This window comes from Cariama cristata, unplaced genomic scaffold, assembly GCF_000690535.1.
Source record: "Cariama cristata isolate BGI_N322 unplaced genomic scaffold, ASM69053v1 scaffold4994, whole genome shotgun sequence".
In the NCBI taxonomy this organism is placed as follows: domain Eukaryota; kingdom Metazoa; phylum Chordata; class Aves; order Cariamiformes; family Cariamidae; genus Cariama; species Cariama cristata.
The window spans coordinates 8,209-30,074 of record NW_009611091.1 but is presented as its reverse complement, the minus strand read 5'-3'; the positions used below and the strand labels follow the sequence as shown (position 1 = coordinate 30,074).

Sequence of the window (21,866 nt, the reverse complement as noted above, 5' to 3'; positions counted from 1 at the left end):
ATGGCTCAGTGATCTTTCTTTCCTCCCTCCCAGTTCCTAAAAATTGAGGAACTTTCATTCTTTTCTTCTGCCCCTAGTCTTCGTCCAAATCACAGCAGTTTCTGCCACACTCCAATGACTGTACCTACTTTGGCAACTAAAATATATATGTGGAACCAGCAGCCACTTTAGTAGTTTGTAGCAAACACATTAGGGTTCGACTTTATCCTGGTTAACAGCAAATAAGTAGTTTCATTTCATACAAAACTTTTGTTTAATTTACATTCCTCCCATAGAGATGTGTATTCTTCCTGAACAGCAGAGCTTAAAAGGACAAGCCATTACTGAGACACTGGGTTTAAAGTAATTTCTAATCAGAAACACAGTGTGGCTCACCAGTCAGCATAGCCTGGACATAACACAGTATTTTTGTACACATTTTCTTTGCTTACTATATCAGAGTTCCCACTGCTGCTAAAATCATGCTTGATCACTCTCTGTGGCCAGGCAGTTCTCATCTGTTCAGCTTTGCCATCTTTGCCAAGTCGTGTTCGGTCAGAATTCCAAAGTTCAAAACTTGAGGGTGGTAAGAAAGGTGGTATCACTGCTTTCAGTTTATCACTGGGCAGCCTGGTAAATGGTGCACTACTTCTCAACTGAGAGAGGAAAACAAAGAAAGGGGAAAAGAGCCGCTTCTTAAGAAAGATCACTGGGAGCTGATGATGTAGTTTCAAAATTCTAAGTTAAATAAAAAGAAGGAGACAAATGCATTTTTAAACAAAATAAAATGGAAACGAGCCACAACAGTAGTATTTCTGAAGATGTGCAACACATACTAACAGAGAGAATCCAATGGACATTCTGGCACCCGTCAGTACGCATTCATTTAATACAACGAATACAGTTCATTAAGTGGCAGAAACTGTCTCTTCCTTCATTGGGTTGAATCTTGCTTCAAATTACTTTTAAAAGGAATGTTAACAATTCATTTCCAGAGAAATAACAAGGAAGTCCTCTCTGTATTCTCAGACAGTACACCTGGAAACAATGAACAACTGCCTGTTCCTGCTGTATATGATCTCCAGAAAGAGAAAAAACAACATAACAGATTTGGCTCCATGGAGTTCTGGCAGTCACATCAAAAGTTACTCAATCTTCTTCAGAAATAACATGAAGGATAACCGGCCAAATTTCATGACCCCTCCAGGGAGTAAGCCGTAGGGCAATTTAAAGCTATAGCATAACAAAAGACGAAATAGAATAATACAAATAAACATTCCTTATTACATATTTCATGGTTGCCTCTACTAGTACTTTCTCACTTTCACACTGTACCATGTTCCATCCATATTTTCCTCACAGCATACTGCTTGTCAGGAACTAATGAGCTGTTCCATCTATTTTACTAATTCATTGCTGATCACGTAAAGTGTGGGTAACTCTTGAAAAAAGTCAGTATTTGTGAACAGCTTCCATACCATACTACATGTAGTACTTCCTAGTCTAAGAACTACTGATGTATCACAGTCTGTCAGTTCCTGTCTAGGGCCTATAAACACATGATAGCTCTCTTTCTAATGGTGACTTGGATAGGAGGTAAAAAAAAAAAATAAAAATGATGGGAGCTGCACGACCTTCTGAATTGGGCTGAACACACCAAGAACACTGCAACATACCATGGTTGTCAATAATTCATCATCCTTTCCTCCTTTTGCAGCATTTACACCTGAAAAATATATAAACAATGTTTTATTGTTTACATGCTCCTACTTTTGTTCTCAAGGATAGCTTATTGTTTGCAAACATTCCACAGCTTTACCCTCAGCACACAAAACTAAGATTTCCAGCGGCACTGTCATGTACCTAAATTAAAGTTAAGCCAACAGTCTTATTTCACATCACAAACTGTGGGGGTTTTGCATGGAGAGCTGTACAATTTCAGTAGATGTGCTTTACAATTTGAGTTTTTACAATCTCTCTTCTCAGAATTATTTATGTGTTTGTCTAAATAAATTGGTTTTCATTACAAAAATTAGTTTATCAAAGATACTAACAACTTTTCAGTGACCCGTTTCTACTATCCAACTTAATGGTGTTTGCTGCAGAGTAGTAACATGGTTATATTAGTATTTTCCTGCTTAAGTGATGCTGCACTCAGTGTTCAGCATGATCAATGGTCAGAAGTACAAACACCTCTCTTTCTATATACTACAAATATGTTACATGTTTCTTCAGTTATATTAAGCTAAATAAAAATGAAACCAATAAATTAGTATAGCATCATCTGGACTACCCCACAAGAGCTCAGTTCCCACAAGACAACTCTGGTTTTACCATTAGCTTTGTTATTTGTGATCCAAGCTGTAGCAGCATCAAGGTTTCCAGAGGTGTCTGTATCACTCTGTGAAACTGCTTTTATGGTGGAATTTAATGATGGTTCAGGCTCATCAGGAAAAGGCACAAACTGATTGGAAGGAAATCCATGGCGCAATGTCTGAGTCAACTTCAGCTTGCGGAATCGATTTGACATCCTGCTCCACCAGGACTAGATTGATAAGACGACAAAACAATTTAGTTCCAACTAAAAGACAAAACGAGGAAAAGATATGTACAATTAAGTAATCCTTACAGCAGTGATCAATCTGTCACGGAGTTTTTGAGATAAACTACAAAAGCAATGTTAAAGTGGTTTGTGATTATCAACAGAATCCTTCACAATAATTTGTATTCATAAGATTAATCTCTTTCCTTATTTTACATCTGGCAAATGCCTTACAGTATTTTTCCACACTATCTGGAAAGACAAGGTAGATGAAAGTATTGGGGCAATTTGAATAGGAAATTTTTACAGCTACATCGCAAATATTTAATATTCCCATTAACTTCCAATTTTTCCATCCATTATTACAGTCTCTGGCACCAATAAACTGGCATGTATATTTTCTGCTTTTTAGAGATGTGCATAGAAGTTTATCCAATCTGCATGAAAGCTTCTCCTTAAGATTTTCAAAATCAGTGGCAAACTGGAAGAGCTCTGATAGTATTCCTGTCAAACTAAAGATCCACAATCCATACAGTGCTGCTATACAGATAACCAGATAACTTAAAACCCTGCCAGACTGGAAAGACTATAAACTGGAAAAGAGCAAGGCAAGGAAATACTAGCTGTGAAAACAACACAGACCATAGGACTACTGCACCTACAACCTCCATCCATACAGGTATCACATATGTGGAAAACATTACACAAAAGGACCACCTTTGCTCAAAATAAAATCTATCCAAGTATTTACAGACTTAACACATTTTTACAGGCAGACAGTGCAAGATGCTTCAAGTACTTAGCAGGACATTTCTCTAGACCATACGAGATCTACAGGATATATTAAGAAGACCTATGCAATATGTATTAAATATTATGTGGCTTGTAGGTAAGTCAGATTATAAATATCTTCTGATTATTTCTTAGTAAAGCTTCTTCTTTCCTTTCTGGAACACTTTTTAAAAAAATAATAGTGTCTTGTAAAAGTAATGGTACTTTATCAAGGCAGCTTTACATGATATCCAATCCAGATAACACACTTTGCTAGTTTACACTTTATTCTTAGCCATTCCTTCTCACCATACATAGAGTCCTCTCTCTTTGGCATTTAACATTTTTCAAATGCTTACTGATATATGTCTTCCCAACTGTCATACAGTAGAAGTAAGTAATATAAACTGTAAACTTATTCCCTATAAATCAATCCTTCTAGCAGATGATCATTAAAAAGATTTTAAATCTGCACAGAGCATTAGCAACGGATAGAGTTCTCAGACCTTTGTATCTCTTTGGAGCCATAACTAATAAAGATTTACATTACTTGCAGCAACAAAGACCTGATGGAAAAAGGCAAGAGAGACAAATAGTTCCGAGAAAGCAATAAAACCCACACAGTTCACCATTTATTCACCTTCCAAAAGAAACTAAAAGGGCAAAAAAATCCATCTAGTTTTAACACAGAGTACAATGAGCTTACAAAAGAGACTGCACAATGTGGTTTGATTTTGTTCACTGAACCTAGCTTGCTTCTGTAACAAAGATCACTTCTGCGTGCCTATCATCTTTGTTACTCTTCTTCTCAGTGCTTCTGCTTCGTTAACATATGCTCGCACCACAAACTAACCAGAAATGGAGTAAGTAGAGCCACTATGTTACCATATAAAAAACTACTGCTCTCTGGCAAGAAAGGAATGATAGCAGAGAGGTTCATCTTGTCCTCTGGTGTTCAGAGTATGGTGGTCTGAGCTCTGCAGTTTCCAGTCTGCTGCTGCAGAAGTTTGTGGCCTCTCCATATACCCTACCACATCACACACGTACAGAAGCTGGAATAAAGGGCTTTAAACCAGTCTGAAGCAGCCACCTAACAGAAATGCATTTGTGGTTAAAAATAGTGTCTGTCAAAAGGCTGAAATCTAGTAGCAGCGGGAAAAGGCAATAGTATCAAAGAACAGAAGAATAGTGTTGCCACTTGAGAAATACCTTAGATATTTGTAACAATATTAGGAATGAAAGAATAGGGGGAAGAACTAGAAATCTCTGCCCTCAAACAACTTTAATCTAAAAAAGAAACTGAATGTGATAATTCACACGCCTCTAATACTGACATTGAGAGTATAAGTTGCTGAAGAAGCATAGGCAGGAAGAAAAGCGAGGAAATAAAATTTTTGCATATGGCAGAGGCACAACCTTGTTTTCAAGTCCACAAAATGGTGAGAAACAAAGTAGTTAACAGTTCCTGTGTGAAAAGGATGAAGAGTGAGATCATGCTTATCCACTACAGAACTGGTAGGTAAAGAAACAAGTCCCTGCATTATCCATAAATTACAAATAAAAAAACCACACAACAAAATAAAAAGTCTACTAGTTAATGACAAAAGTGATCAAACAGGAGGCACTGAAAAGGGTTTGGTTTTTCTGAACTTCAAAGGCAGCCTACTTGTGATTAGATATTTTAGTATGAATACCATTAACAGGAGGAATGTAGGAACACACATGCATTTGCTTAACAGAGAAAAAATATTTAAATGAGCTTACACAAATTAAAACCAGACAAGATTGATTAAAATTACCCTACAGTAATTATAGACAACACAACCTTTGAACAAATATTGATTATCTTCAAGATAAGTTAAGAGGATGGAAGAAGTTGCAGAAATCAGGCAAAAGGCAAATACCTAATCATCCTTAACCCAAAGAGGAAAATCTGAAAATTTACTGATCAAAAAGCTTAATTTGAAAGGACAGCATTGAAAAAAACTTCATACATCATCACAGCTCATCAGAGACAGCTGGCATTGGTTTGCTCCAAATAAATCCCACCAAATCAATCTCTCTCTCTGGCAGAGTAACTGGTCAAGTGGGCAGAAGGGAGGAAAAGCTGTCACATAACTTGACCTTCATAAAGCTTTAATTGCTCTTCCATATAACATTCACTCACCAACTCAGGAAAACATGGTTCAAGTAAAATTAATATAAGGAAAGCACCATAGCCAAAAAAAAACATATTAAGAAACAAATTACCAACAATTTGATCTCAAACTGGGAGGACATACTTCGTGGAGTGAAACAGCAGTTTGGAAATGTTCAGTAGCAACAGCAACAACGAAACATAACATTTTGCACAGTGTATGTAAGACATCTACCCAGACAGTTTATGAGCACCTTTTATACATTTAAACATTGACAAATTGACATTATTCAGTAGAAGTCAAGCTGACATGTAAAAAAGAAGAAATCAGGTGTACAAATACAGAAAAGGAAGTAAGTAGCAAAGCAGCTGTACTAAAGAAGGAAAATCAGAGTTGTAACATACCATAAAGTAAGTATAGATGCACAGAGTCTTACTACTGCAAAAAAGGTGAGTTTCACTGATAACGGTATGAAATACACAACAGTGCAAGTAGTTTTTGTACGCCATTACGTGATAGTGAGACCCTAGTTGGAATCTCACGACTTGTTTTGGATCCCTCATCTTGACAAATACAGAGAAATCAGAAATAGTAAGAAGTTTAGGAAACGTAACCTGCAAACCACAAAATCTGAATTAATTATTTTTGTTTAGCCTAGAAAAAAAAAGATATAAGAGAATATAATAATTCTTTAAGTATTTATATAATTCTTATAAAAATGAAGGTTGCCACTGAACAAGAATCAATCAACTTAATATGCAGCAAGAGAGGTACAGATTAGATGAGGAGAAAAAAAAATTCTGACTGCAAGAAGTGGCAAGCATTGGAACTGGGTGCTGACAAAGACCATGGGACCAAGGGATCTTCACCACAGGGAAGAAAGAGAGAACAGAAACTTCCGTCAAGGATGTTATTGGCATGTTTATTCTGTCTCCTTACATAAAGGCAGGTGAGCCTCCCAAGTTCCCTCCCATTTTTACATTTCTGTGATTCTGTAGACCCCACATTCTGTTATTTGCACTGAGCTAGGCAGAAAATTTATGTACTGGCTGAGTCACCGTAAGTGTCTTTGGTTTACAGTCCTTGCTCAGCACAGGGCAGTTGTCCACATAGAAGCACTATTGCTACAAAACCCAGGAGAGGTCCCTCGCTTCGGCACTCTCTTCACATGGTGGTCCAGAGAGAGATGAGTTTTATGACACACACCCCCCCTCAGCCAATCTGAAAATGTCACGTTTACACCCTCTGAACATTTGTAAGGAAAGTAAGATATGTAACATAACTGTGGTCAGACAGAATGGTTAATAAAGCATTAAGCAGTGATGGAAGAGAGGGCTATATTGGCTTTCAGGATATATATATCAGAGAACTATACAGAATACTACTGAAAAAGTGCTTGATTAAGATTTGTAAACACTAATATTTTGTAGTTTTGAGACCAAATACTTAAACATTCCACACATCAAAATATTGAATTTGTCATAAGCAAATGTACACCGATGTGTACATCTTCATCACTGAAAAATCTTGTAATTTTTTATTTTACTTCATCATCTTTTATGATCCTAATTCAAGCCTTTGTGTCACAACACTGCAGGAGCTGCAATACGACCTGTTGTTGATCTGCAATTCATAAAGCCAAAAGCTGTTCTGACAATCTCCCACTTAAGTAACTGCATTCTTAAATGGGTCCATCGAAATTGATACTGAAGTTGTATCACATTGAATAATAGAATAATCATATGAAAATAATCACTTGTTGTTTCATAGTTAAAACTGCAAAACAGATTTGAGCTAAAGTAGAAGCTTAAATGGTCTTTAAAATGAATGTCAACTATAGCCTGGAAATTACGACGTGTGTTTCCAAGACCCTGATAATATTTGTACTAAAAATGTGAGATCATGGACTCAAGGAAATTCTGAGATACACCATAATAAAAAATTATTCACCTAAATAGACAACGGCAACAACAACAAAACAAACTAAGATTTTTTCCTTCTCTTTTGCAAACAGTCAACGTAAGTCATAATATCTTTGTTTAAGTGGCATGCACTTGTTCTGACTCCATGTTGTTACCTACCAGACTACCGCCAATTCCAAGTTAAGGATACAGCATAGCAGAGGAAATGTAAGCCTGAACTGCACACTCTTCCACTCCTCATATTAAAATCTCGGCTACGATCTTCTTAATTTTCAATGCCAATAGCCTGTCTCCATTTACGGTTGAAATGAAGTCTACCCTCTGTCCTAGAGGTAGACAAGAGATACAGTCTCTTGGGCTGTCCCACACAGAGTCCCAGGAGTATTTTCAAGCACATTACTGGCGCTTCAGTTTCCTTCCCACATGATCCTTTCTTCTTCTAGAATCTACTAAATACCATAGAAGTAAAATAAAAGAACTACTGCTGCAATCCCTACATAGAATAAACATAAAAATAGGCAGTTTCTCACTATGTTAGGAGACACTAGCCAAATCTCCACAACACATCCACTCCAATTTCAAAAAAAAACATAGCAATGACTATAAAACCAGTCTACTAAAACTGGAGTACATTTGGATTTCAAAGGTAGATTTTAAATTAAGATCATAATGGAAATTCAGTTCCAAAATTATGAACATGATACCTTCCACTACTTAATGTTGAGACCTATTTCTAGGCACTGAAATGCTTTGATGCAAACTCTTCCTTAAAAGTCTTCTCTTTGCCTTGCCATCTGAGAAAAAGAAAGCCAAACACACGCTACATTTCATAAAACTAGGAAGTGCTGTCAATGAGGAATTCAGAACACACATCCCAAAAAATACCCAGTTACATATTAGATCCAAAGTACTTCTTAGCAATGACTTTCTCTGTTTCATACATTACAGGAAACAATGCATTGGTCATTTATCAAGAGTGAATATATTTACCTTTAGACCTCCTTTGTCATCTGGCAACATTGGGACATTTAAGGATTGCCTACTTCTGGAACAAGGCAAAGATGATCTGTTGTTCAGTTTATTCTTATCTTTGTCTACTTGCATGCATGCTGATGCCAGTAACCGTACAAGCTCTGTGTCTAAAAGAAAACATATTAAGTTAATGTTTAGTCTGTTTTGCTTTCCCAAATTGTGACTGATACACTGACACTTTCCCTATAAATCCTATATAAGTAGTAACTGATCCACCTCTCAAACACAAAGCAGATGAATCCCCAAAACCTTCTTTCTTGACCTAGGTTTCCTATGCCTTCCCCCCACACAGTGGGCTGCAGTCTTACCATCACCTCCCTAAAGGCATTTATCAATATAAGTAAGTGTGCTATTCAGTTGGAATCAGTCATGTGTGACCAAGTGAACTGCCTCCTCTCGCACTTTGTAGAAGTTAAGAATGATATTGTGATGCTCCCTTTTCTCACCTGACGCAGGAGAGAGTAGAGCAAAATGAGTATTCTTTCTTCAAGCGTAGGTTGCAGAAAAGAAGCTTGAAATTAAATCCCAAAGAGAAAGGAGATGTTCAGCCTGGACAATGAAGGGACTGAAAAGACATGGTAAGAAAAAAGGAGGACAAAAAAAGTAAGAAAGAAAGAAAGAAAAAAAAAAAAGAGGAAGAAAAAAGAATGAGCATGAGATGAGGACAGGAAAGCAAAAAAATATTCTGTAAATCTGTATATTATACAGAAGTCAGGAAAGAATTTCAGAAGGGCAGACAGGACTGACATTGTATATATATATGTATTTCATATATAGAGAGAGAGGTAACAAGACAAACTACTCCATCCTACAAGAAGTTATAAAATAATTCACTGTATTTATTTTCTAAAACTTCATGCTATTAGTGATCTGCTTTTGTCAATGGAAAGGTATCTGCTAGTGACCAAAACCACCATGAGTACCTACAGAAAAAAAAAACATTAATTCCATCATCAGTAGTATTTTTTGGCTTCAGATAAAGCAATTCAGGTATCAGGCAAGGTTAACAATAACAAGTTATAGAGGCTAAACAAACCATAACAAAAACTAAATGTGTTTCGTTGAAGCCTCCCCAAAACACGCTGCCTTTTTCTAAAGCACTCCCAAAAAAACCTTAACCGTGATGTGTGATTTATTCTCAACCTTTACAGACTGAGTGGAAGGTTCAGTCAGGAGTTCACTAGTTTTGTTCTGACTGCATTCTCTTTGTCCTGTCCCTTTACTGCTGTTTACCGAGTGGATATCTCTAGCTCCAGTTCATAGCTCTGTGCTAATAACACTACAGTATATCTGGGCCATCACAGTCAAATGCCACTGAACTGGCTCTGGTGACACAAACAACACATTCTGGAGCATCTTCAAACACAAAGGAAAGAGGAATGCACAAAATCTGTCATCCCATAAATGTATACACTCATCTAACCGATTAGCTCAAAATTTTCAGGCAGTATTCTTTCTTGGTCCAGCCCAGCCCAGACTCAGAGGACGCTTCCTAGCATCTTTAAAGTATTTTCTATATTGGAAAGGATGTTTATCTGTTTATGTTGCACACTTCCTCAGTGCTCTTTGAAAGAACATACCTGGATCATTCAGCAGCATTATCAGGTCAAAAGCTGTGTATCCATTTTTTGCACGAAGATTGACGTCAGCTCCTTGATTTAATAAATACTTTACAACGTTTTTGTTTCTTTAAGGGAAGAAAAGAAGGCATGGCTCATGTTAAAAAAAAAAACAAAAAACTCTAATACTCCATTTTCATCCTTTTATACCATTGCTCCTCAATTAGAGATCAGAGTTTTACCTTTTCTATAGCTAACGAAGTCTAAAATTTGTTCACAAGCTATTCAGAAGGTCCCGTGATTCCTTTGCCAGTTACGTTTACTCACTATGAATTACACTAATCAACATGCAGAAAGTCAGCCTAAAAAACCTGATTTGAGTAGTCAGTTTCTTAAGCTGACCCTTTGGAACTGACTCTGGAATTTGTTGCCAAACACCTTCCCAAAGAAAGGCCGTTAATGCCTAGGGCAAGAAAGCAGATGGAAAGCCAAAGGTCAGTCCAGTAGTCATCATACGCTATCACTAATACTTCAGTACAACTTCATATTCAGAACAGGTAAGAAATTACATACAGAAAAGCCAAATTGACTGAAGATAATTCATAAACTCCAAACAGTACTTCACTGAATTACAGACACAAACTATATAATTAAGAGGGCACATCATCGCTTTCTTCAGGTGTTTAAAATGCAAAACAAATCAGCATTAAATGATAACCAACAGAAACACCTTCCAACAAAAGCTCATAAAAGCTAGTTGCATAAAAGGAACTCATCATCCCATTCCCATTAGCCCCTCTCCCCTTTCATACACCTGAATAAATAAGCAGGACTTGCCTCTTGAGTTAAAAACAATACTGTAATTCAGCCTACAAAATAAGCAAACAGACAACAAAGCTAGGGAAAATACATTTAATACAAAACTCCTCTTGAACAGAGACTGACCTCGTGTAAAAACAAACTCTGACATGCATAAGCAACACAGAGCCAGAATGTTCTTAAGTCACAATAGGTGACTGCAAACTCTAATACTGAAGCTGACAAACATATCTCAACCTCTTCACTTCAGGGTGTTACTTCTTGTCGTACAGAGGAAGTTTTCATTTTTGAACGCACTCCAGATAAAATCAACCTAAAATGGAGGAGGACTGTTCTTCCTCTCTTCTAACAAAAACTCTGCTTATCCCCACCACAGCTCCTCTGCATACTTCCCATTACTTTTCTTCTCTTCCTTAAAACTGTGTCACCCCCCCATCCTGCTTTCCAGTCCTGCGCCTTGAGAGCGCACAGATGCAATCCTGCAGTGCCTCTGACTCACACAGACCTTGCCTGCTCCCTCCTTCAAACCAGGGACCCTCCACACCACTGGTGCTCCTGAGAAAGGGTTGGCTGAGGCTCTGTGGAGGCTAAAGATTTCCACTTGTTACGAAAATTCACAACTGGTCCATGTCGATCAAGGAGAAAGGCTAGGATGCAAAATATAGAATTACAAGGGTAAATATTCATGCACATGAGGTGTCCCAGCCAAACTGGGGCACTCTGAATGTGGTTTTACACAGGGTTCTTGTACACTTTGAGCGTTTAGGTACAACATGATTTGACTAATCACTAACACCCACACTACCAATTACTAATTACAGCAAAACTTTGCAAAGCAACTGTATTTCTGCAGCATTCTTGCGGCTCGTCTATTGATCCCAATGACCCTGGTGTCAGTCTTGCTATTGTTACTTATCTACGCCACCAGACAACACTGGCAGGGTTTCAAAGATGTGTTAGAGGGGCTATGATGCTGGTGTTATCTTGGTTGAGTGGGGCTATCTCTTATGCTTCATAGACAGCTCTACGTTTCCAAGAAGCCAAGTCCTTATTTCCAGGGCTGGGATGTCCTTCTGGTCCTTCCACTGAGCCAGTGTCCTTTAGTTTGTTTTAATTCAGCATAAACAATACCAAAGTCTCCAGTAAAACTCCACTACCTCAAACATTAAGTGTATTAACAAAGTTAATACAATTTCATACTACAAAGACTGATTGATGTAATAGGGAAGGGAATTTTCATAACACAGTCCTCCAGGAAACTGAAAGGGCAGTATCTGAATGCACGCAGCGCTCAGCTGTGCCTGTGCTTTCACAGACAAGAGGAGCGGCGGAGTACCAGCAAGGGGACATGCCAGCAACCCTGCCTATCACTTTCTGATGGCTGCTTCTACTCCAGCTGTGCGCTGGGGTGGCTGCTGATAAGCAAAATGGCCGCACCAGAAAAACTGATCTTCAAGTACTTCTGTGAAATGCCTATCCCTACCACCGGTACTGAGTTGGTGAGGAAGCAGAGAATCTCATCTTACCCAGGAACTACTTCAGAAAATTTTCACAAAGCAATGACAACTTGACCTCCTATTTTTCCCCTTTGTTGCATTTTCATAGCCCAATGCTGACTAAAAATAAAAGCTGGAGCAAAATATCTGCATTTTTACAATTAATGTGAGCATTACCAGACAGTGAAGTGAGTCTTCACTTCGCTGAGGGCCTCGTCTACAACAACAGAGAAAAGTTCACCTTCCTAAAACAAGTATCCTGTATTCAGACAACGCCAAGTATATGACAGAGATCATATGTGACGTACCAGGCCAGTTTCTGGGGTCTGACTCTTAAGCACCTACTTGCATTTGTAAAGTAGCTTTAGAGAAAACGACAATCAGTTCTCCAGTGGGTGCACTTCAGAGAACTCCATGAAAACTAAAGGCTGAAGAGGGGAACATTAAGAATGGTTTTAAGACTGGAAAATACGGCACACAGAAGGGTGATTGCCTTGAAGTTTCACAACTTGTTGTAGGCCTACAACCTTGGCAGGGGGGAATACTATCTTACAAAACACTAAAAAACATCAAAGGACGGAAGTTGAAATCTGCCTCAAAGCTCCCAGTGCCTGCCTGGAGCACTATGTTCCCAGCACTTAGTAAGCAAGATTCAAGTTCCCAAACACGCCACTTATTCTGAAATGCAAACGGCATTCAGGTCTGCTCTGAAAAACTGAGGGCAGTGCAAGAGTCATGGAAAACTGAGGTCACAAGTCTCTCAATTTCCTGTAAGACTCCTCTGCTTCCAAATTCAGTATCAAAAAGATTTTTTTCTATTGGGATGTAAGAATAATGAAACTTCTTTACCACTAGACACAAAGAGAGCATGTATCTTACCCATGGTATGTGGCCTGCATTAGTGCTGTCCAGCCATGAACATTATCCTGTTTGTCAATATCAGCATTTTTCTCAACAAGGAGCTGAATAAGGGGCAGTTGTCCGGTTACAGCTGCAATCATTAACGGAGACGCGCCGTCAACATTGGTAATATTGACCTGACTTGGGTCTTCATCAATGATCTCTTTAACCAGCTGAAAGTTTCCTGCAAAACAGTGATAAAAGACAATCTACATGAGCAACAGAGAACTGCTTAGCCACCGAATCAGTATGTATTTTGATTTGCTGACACTGGTCTACATTTCCTGAAATTAAAACAGAAAAAATAAAGTAGTAGAGCAACTGCAGTACTAAAGCTAAATATTTTTACCCACCTTTGGTCTTCTAGTTAATCAGTACATCTTCCCAGGCTACATAAAATCGTGGCATAAGCATGAGGCACTGTTTTCCCTCATTTTCCCTATCTGTACACTTACAGTACAATCTCATTACAAGAATAATTTTCTGAAATGAACGACTAAGCTATAAAGGCTGTATAAACTGCAGTGCATCTCACATGTGAAGACACATGTCCGGAATATTTCTATTAAATTGTCGTAACATGATGCCATGTAAGGAAACCAGATGATGCTGAGACACAATGATTTGTCCGTCAGCAGGATGAAGATCCCTGTTCCATTTCCATAGGCTGAAATCACAGAAAGCAAAAATTTTAGAATCAAAGAGAATGGGTACAAAGGCACCCTGAAAGGTGGCGGAGGCCAGCCCTTGCCTTAAGCAGGCGGAGTAATGCCCTATGTCACACTGACCCATAAGTTCCTCCTACAAAGGTGGTTCACTGATTCTAAAAAGCTCCACTGATACAATTCCAGAACCTCCCAAAGAATTAATCTATTCCAGTGCGCAACTTTTTTATATTCAGAAAGTTTTTTTTAATTTTGCCTCCAATATTTAAACTAAATCTCCAGTGCACAACTTCCCTACTCCTTGCTCAAGAGCAGTGCGTTACTCCTGTCATCTTTCTAGTTCTTTAAAAGTGAACCTAATGTTCAAGTTTCCACATAAAGAGGCTGGTAGTCACTGAGTTCTTGTTTGGATTACAAAAAGCTGTATAAAATACACTACTGAACCTATTTTAACCAGGTTGCAGATCCTCTTCTAAATCTTAATAAAAGTAGGAACAAGCACTTTTTTAAGATGTATGAGGTAGTCAGGGTTATCTTAAGCAGAGAGCTATGCTAACTCACCTCCCTTACTTTTTTGATGACATATGGCAGGTAAAAGCAGGGAAAAAGAGGAAAGAAAGATCTCTGCGACTGAATACATACCACTGTAGGAAGAGTGGCAAGAAGCAGCAAATCATCAACTGCCATGCAAATGGAAAAATTCTCACCTTTAAAAAAAACTTTCAGAAGGTAAACTGCTTCATGACATGAGCTGCCTTCAACTCAATCACAGGCATGAACATTCTCCTTGGAAAGCCAGTCAGAATCCCAGATAAAACCTGCAGGAACTTGAATACACTCACTGAAAGTAACACCCACTCGCACCACTCAGCTAATTTCTTGGAACGGGAAAGATACAAAAGCACAGAACTACTTTTCTTATGTCCCAATTTAGTAAAAGACAGCAGGTGGCTTTTTCAACACAGACCCGCATCACAGACTGTGTTAAACAGAAACCCTGGAACCTACAGAGACTCCAGAACTGACTTGGAACTCTGGCCTGGACACTTCTTAACCTAGTCAGTTGGTTTTTCAACAGTGCTGCCAACCATAGCCAAGTATTTTAAAAAAAAAAAAAAAAAAATCAAAAGGAGTATGCTGACCAGTAGTCATTTGGGTCCTCCCCTAAGACTCCTTCCGACCCAGCACTAATGTTTATAAATCTCAAACTAAACGTCACAGGGGTACAAGAAGGACAATTGAATTCTCTGAATCTAACAGACCTGAGTCTTTCCCCGGAAGAGGTTTTGGTAGCTTATGTGTGAAGAGTCAACATTTGAGAGCGAGCTCCTGGTACTGCTACCTATCACCTCTTTCTTCTCCACTACTACATCTGCTCATTTTCAGTCCTGGTAGCCTGAAAAGTCATAAAGTTCCTGAGAAGGTGACTTCTGATGCTTAATTGAAAAGCAGCTGTTAAACTGTTGTACCAAATCCAGGATGAGATCTGAACGCTAAGGCCAGGCTTGACCATTTCAAACACATCTCTAATTTTTCAATAGGAATGCAGCAATAATAAAACTTCTAAGAAGATAATTGTCAATTTAAAGATGCATTGCTGAAATCCATTTGGACAGGTGTTCAGAAAAAAATGGCATTTTCCTTCACTAAAATCACTCATTTACAAATAATAATAATGAAAAAAGATCTAAAAATCCATCAGAAACCATGAAAGTTATTAACTCAGAGCTCTCTTTAGGTTTCAGCTCCCTACTGAAAGCAAGAAGGTGAACCATACTAAAGGCTCCATGATTATGTTACAGTCAGGAGTGGGTAAAAAAACTGGAATGAGGGGTAGCTGTGCTGAACTCTAAAGCTTACTTATTGTGTATGCACATATCACAGTCAGGAGGGGTAGAGCCAGCTTTCAGTACGCTATGATCAGATTTGCTATGCCATGGACACAGAAAGCACAGCACCAGTAACGATTAGTAGGTCCCACTGCACGTACAAGGCTGTATTACCAATGTTTCCTCATTGTCTGGGGCATCTTAGTTGCAAGTAAGAAGGGCAGCCTGACAGGAGAACAGACTCCCCCTTAGATCTCATGAAGCACCTCTTATGACTTCACTGGACATAAGATTTATTCTCACATGGCAATGACATCTTCCAATATTGGGAAAAAAATATTAAGTAGATCTAGCAAGAACTTTTCTTTATTACTATTTTTTTCTTTCTGATATCTATGTATAGCTAGGACTGCTGGCAATAGGCTAAGCATGCTACTAACTAGCTGAAAACACATAAATGACAAAATATCAACTATAAGAGCAGAAATCAAATAAGGCTCAAATATTGAATCTCTCTAACCTGTCAAAGAGATTGCAAATAGTTCAGAATTTTCTGACCTGTGACTTTATTGGGAACCTCAGCAGAAAGTGAATACCCTTGTTTCCCATGTCAAAGACATCAGATAGCAAGCCTCAGACCAAACCCTACACTTCAGCACTGTTTTCTATGCTGGAAGATCCAGGAAAACAGGTAACCAGAAAGCAGCTTACCATGCACCAGGAGTGCGACCCATCAGAGCCTGGATCGCATTTAGATCAATAGGATGGCACTGGCTCTTTCTGTTTGCCACGGAACAGTTTTACCAGTTGTGTGCTCATGAAAGTCATTCTGGTTCATGAGAGAACAGGCAAGATCTGAGACACTTACTCTTTTCTTGAAGCAACTTTAAAGAGCAATTACAATGCTCATGCATGTCCAGTATATTTTTTGCACCAATTAGTGCTTTTGTTTTCATACTTCGAGTTTACGAGAAAGGAAAAAAAAAATCATATTAAAGGTAGCATGGTCTTAAAATAACTGGAACTACTATATCACACCATTTTGGCACGAAGGGCACAAAGAGGTGTTCATAAAGATTTTCTCATATTGGAACATGAAGAAAAAGAAATATAAACTACTGAAATAAATGTATTTTTAAAATGAAAAGAAAAGTAAGGAAAAAACCAAAATTGCATGTAACAAACAGAACACATCTCAGTTTCCCATGTAAGCAAACAAACATGCCCTGAAGTTACAAGGACCAGACATGGTGGTAGAATCCTGTCAATACTTACCCAATTTCAAAGCATGAAAGACATCAGGTTGCTTCTTTTCTGTATCTGGAAGAAATATAGATATTTGTATTAGCAATCATTAAAAAGGCATAAATTTCTAGCAAAACTGTTACAGCAAAAACTCTTCAAAAATTTACATAAAGTTACTATAAAACACATGTTTAGACATACATTTAATAAGAACAAAGAAAGCACTGATAACCTTTTTACTCCCTTTGGGAAGAACGACTCGCCTGTATGGTTCTCTGTGCAGAGTTAAAGCTACAAACTATAATAAAGCACCAGTACAGGCTTTTGCCTTTCAACTTTCATCCTCTATCAGGAAATTGTATTTGGAAACTTCAGTGTTTCCTGCCTGGAAGACTAAAATATCAATTAAATTGCCACAATATGGTTCTGTAATCTGCTGTAGTCCTCTGTACAACAGTGAACACTCAAATAGTACAGGATTATTTTGAAAGGTGACTCAAAAGGAGTTTTACAAGCTGTTTCAATTTTATTTCCTCTTGAGTATTGCCAGGTTAATTTGTGAAGGTCACAAAAATAATAGTGATTTTTTAACTACACAGATTGCTATTTGTGCTTTAATACATACCCTTCAGCTCCCAGATCACCATCCCCATAAGTAAGAACTGTAACTATTACAAATTTCAATATTTTGAGTGAAGGATTGTTCCTTCGACACGCCTTCAAAGTGCTTTGAAACTGCTAACACTATGTAAGATGAGGAAAAAACAGTGATATATTTTGCATCTTCCACTCAAGCCAGAAAAACATATCCTCCTCCATCTCCCTAAGCATTACTGACACCATAGAATCAATGGGGTAAAAAGATTTTAAGGAAAACAAGGAGACGTTGAGAGATTTCCTGAGCCTGATTCTGCCATTTTTCTGACAATACAGAAAAGGTTAATGTTCATAGCTTGACTCCAAAGGAAGTAAACTGAAAATGCTGAAGAAAAGCAATTGCTGGAAATCCCCTCAAAAATGAGAAACTCTTATTTTAAGAGTGGGAAAGAGAGCAGTGGGTCCTTGTCATGTTTTAGCCCTAGTCAGCAACTAATCACCATGCAACTGCTTGCTCACTCCTCCTCCTATTCCCCGGCGGGATAGGAAGGAGAATCGGAAAAAAAATAAAACTTGTGGGTTGAGATAAGAACAGTTTAATAACCAAAATAAAATAAAAAATAACAGTAGTAGTAGTGGGATGTAACAAAAAAAAGAGAGAGAAATAAAACCCAAGACAGACAAGTGATGCACAACACAACTTCTCACCACTCTCTGACCGATGTCCAGCCTGTCCCCGAGCAGTGATCGGCCCCTCCCGGCCAACTCCCCCAGTTTCTATACTGGGCATGACGCTCTATGGTATGGAATATCCCATATCCCTTGGGCTCATTGGGGTCAGCTGTCCTGGCTGTGCTCTCTCCCAGCTTCTTGTGCTCGCTGGCAGAGCGTGGGGAACTGAAAAGTCCTTGACTTAGGGTAAGCACTGCTCAGCAACAACTGAAACATCCCTGGGTTATCAACATTATTCTCATCCTAAATCCAAAACACAATACCAGCTCCTAGTAAGAAAATTATTCTAGCCCAGCTGAAACCAGGACAGTATCCACCCTTTATTCTATACCATTTATGTCATGCCCAGGTCCCACACTTACAATACATTCAAGTTAACCACCATCACCTTTCCTTTTTTTTTTGATATATACACACAGATATCACTCCCTCAGTCTATGGGCCACCCCTAGAAAATGTCCGTTGAATTAATTTAGTCCTTGACCTTGGGCTCCATCTGTCATAACAGTCTTTCAGGGCAGGTGTGCGGCGCTGGACTGTTGCATGCTGAAGCCAATTCTGATTCCATCAATGCTGCACTCGTCTGGTTTCATTAAAATTCATTCTTCATTAATCTAGGTGATTTTTACCCTTGAAGTGGCATATATAAAAGTGATGATATATGGTGTTATATAGCAATTAACACCATACAATTTAATTCATTGGCTGTTCTCAAGCAAAATCAAATCCCCTTGCGATACTCATCAGACTTGCCCATGCTCCTGCATTACCCACCAAGTGCATCCAGGTCTCTGAGCAAAAGCAGTCCCATGAATGGGTTTGCCTTTGCCTGAGGCAGAAATAAACCAGACTCTTTTCCCTAGCATATTTTTATGTGCACTACAGGGACTTTATCCCCTTCTATATTACATAAAAGTTCTGACTGGGCAGGGTCAGACCGACTGGTAGATCCCCTAGTGTTGACTAACCAGGTGGCTTTTGTTAAATGTGTAACTCAACGTTTGAATGACCCATTGCTCTCAGTGTGGTCTTTAACAGTCCGTTGTATTGTTCCATTTTCCCGGAGGTTGGTGCATGATAGGGGATGTGATATACCCACTCAATGCCATGCTCTTTGGCTCAGGTGTCTGTGAGGCTGTTTAGGAAATGAGTCTACGAAACGAGGGACTCAATTCTTTCTGGTGTGCCATGTCACCTTAAGACTTGCTTTTCAAGGCTCAGGATAGTGTTCCAGGAGGTAGCATGGGGCACGGGGCATGTTTCCAGCCATCACTGGTTGCTTCCACCATTGTAAGCACACGGTGCCTGCCTTGGTGGGTTTGCAGGAGGGTGCTATAGTCAATCTGCCAGGCCTCCCCATATCGATCTTTCAGCCAGTGTCCTCCATACCACAGAGGCTTTAATCGCTTGTCTTGCCTGATTGCAGCACATGTTTCACATTCATGGATAACCTGTGCGATAGTGTCCATGGTGAAGTCCACCCCTCGATCACAAGCCCATCTCTATGTTGCATCTCTTCCTTGATGGCCTGAGGTGTCATGGGCCAACCAAGCTAGAAATAATAATAATTCACCCTTATGCTGCCAATCCAGATCTACCTGAGCCACTTCAATCTTAGCAGCCTGATCTACCGGCTGGTTGTTTTGACGTTCTTCGGTGGCCCCACTCTTGGGTCTATGTCTCCATGACATACTTTTACAACCCAGGTAGCAATATCCTGCCACAATGCGGCAGCCCAGATGGGTTCGCCCCCATGCTGCCAGTTGCTTTGCTTCCATTGCGGCAACCATCTCCACAGGGCATTTGCCACCATCCATGAGTCAGTACAGAGTTAGAGCACTCGCCACTTTTCTTGGTCACCAATGTCTAAAGCCAGCTGGATGGCTTTTACTTCTGCAAACTGTCTCGATTCATCTTCTCCTTCAGCAGTTTCTCTGACTTGTATAGGACTCCCTACAGCAGCCTTCCACCTCCGATGCTTTCCTACAATACGACAGGACCCATCAGTAAAGAAGGCATACGGCTTCTCATTTTCTAGTAATTTATCAAACAGTGGGGCCTCTTCAGCATGCGTCACCTCCTCCTCCTCTGGTGACATTCCGAAATCTTTGCCTTCTGGTCAGTCCATGATCACTTCCAAGATTCCTGGGCGACTGGGGTTTCCTATTTGAACCTGTTGTGCGATCAGTGTGACTCACTCCACGTAGCATCAGTTGCAGGATGTGTAGAGGGGACCCTCCCTTTGAACATCCAGCCTAGCACTGGCAGTCCTGGTGCCAGGAGGAGCTGTGTTTCAGTACCAATCACTTCCGAAGCAGCTCACACCCCTTCATATGCTGCCAATATCTCTTTTTCAGCTGGAGTACAGCGGGCCTCAGATCCTCTGCATCTCCGATCCTAAAACCCTGGGAGTTGACCTTGAGGCTCCCCTGGTGTTTTGTGCCAGAGGCTCCAGGTAAGGCCATTCTCCCCAGCTGCGGTATAGAGCATATTTTTTCCATCTTGCCCTGTCCAGCCTGGCCCAAGGGCTACACCATGAATTATCTCCTGTTTAATTTGTTCAAAGGCTTGCTGTTGCTCAGGGCCCTGTTTGAAATGGTTCTTCTTCCGGGTCACTTGATAGAGAGGGTTGTAATTTGGAATGTGCATTCTGTAAAAACCCAGAATGCCTAAGAAAGCTTGTGTTTCCTTTCTGCTAGCTGGTGGAGACATAGCTGTTATTTTGCTGATCACATCCATTGGAATCTGACAACATCCATCTCATCATTTTATTCCTAAAAACTTCATCGCCTGTGCAGGTCCCTTGACCTTACTTTGTTTTATGGCAAAAGTGGCTTTCAGAAGGATTCGGACTATTTTCTTCTCTTTCTCAAAAATCTCTTCTGCTGTATTGCTCCACACAATGATACCATCAATACACTGCAGGTGTTCCAGAGTTTCACCGTGTTCCAGTGCAGTCTGGATCAGTCCATGGCAAATGGCAGGGCTGTGTTTCCACCCCTGGGCAGTCGATTCCAGGTGTACTGGACACTCCTCCACGTGAAAGTGAACTGTGGCCTGCACTCTGCTGCCAAAGGGATTGAGAAAAATGCATTAGCGATATCAGTTGTGGCATACTACTTGGTTGCCTTTGACTCCAGTTCATATTGAAGTTCTAGCATGTCCAGCATGGCAGCACTCAGTGGCAGTGTGACTTCATTCAGGCCATGATTGTCTACTGTTAGTCTCCACTCTCCATTAAACTTTTGCAGTAGCCACATGGGGCTGTTAAATGGTGAGCGAGTCCTGCTGATCATCCCTTCGCTCTCCAGCTGATGCATCAGCTTATGGATTGGAATCAGGGAGTCTCGGTGTAATATTGCCGCCATTGCACTGTTGTGGTAGCGATCAGCACCCGTCATCCTTCAACCCTCAGCAACCCCACAACAGCAGAGTCCTCCACGACACCAGGCAAGGTACACAGCTGCTTAATTTCCTCTGTCTCCAAGGCAGCAATACCAAAAGCCCACTGGTACCCTTTTGGGTCCTTGAAATACTCTCTCCTGAGATAGTCTGTGCCAAGGATGCACGGAGCCTCTGGGCCAGTCACAATGGGGTGCTTTTGCCACTCATTCCCAGCCAGGCTCACGTCAGCCTCCCA

At 39.8% G+C, this 21,866-nt stretch overlaps 1 protein-coding gene across 1 annotated transcript in view; it reads right to left on the bottom strand.

Moving 5' to 3' along the window:
* Nucleotides 1–431: 431 nt before the first annotated feature.
* ANKS6 (ankyrin repeat and sterile alpha motif domain containing 6) overlaps nucleotides 432–21,866 on the bottom strand; it is a gene marked incomplete at both ends in the record, with an annotated part of 26,804 nt that continues 5,369 nt past the window's right edge. The window contains 7 exons of the mRNA XM_009698103.1: nucleotides 432–635; nucleotides 1,656–1,705; nucleotides 2,314–2,524; nucleotides 8,343–8,491; nucleotides 9,965–10,071; nucleotides 13,138–13,342; nucleotides 16,928–16,972. Of these exons, the coding sequence (XP_009696405.1) occupies nucleotides 432–635; nucleotides 1,656–1,705; nucleotides 2,314–2,524; nucleotides 8,343–8,491; nucleotides 9,965–10,071; nucleotides 13,138–13,342; nucleotides 16,928–16,972 (971 nt within the window). The remainder of the gene's footprint in view (nucleotides 636–1,655; nucleotides 1,706–2,313; nucleotides 2,525–8,342; nucleotides 8,492–9,964; nucleotides 10,072–13,137; nucleotides 13,343–16,927; nucleotides 16,973–21,866) is intronic.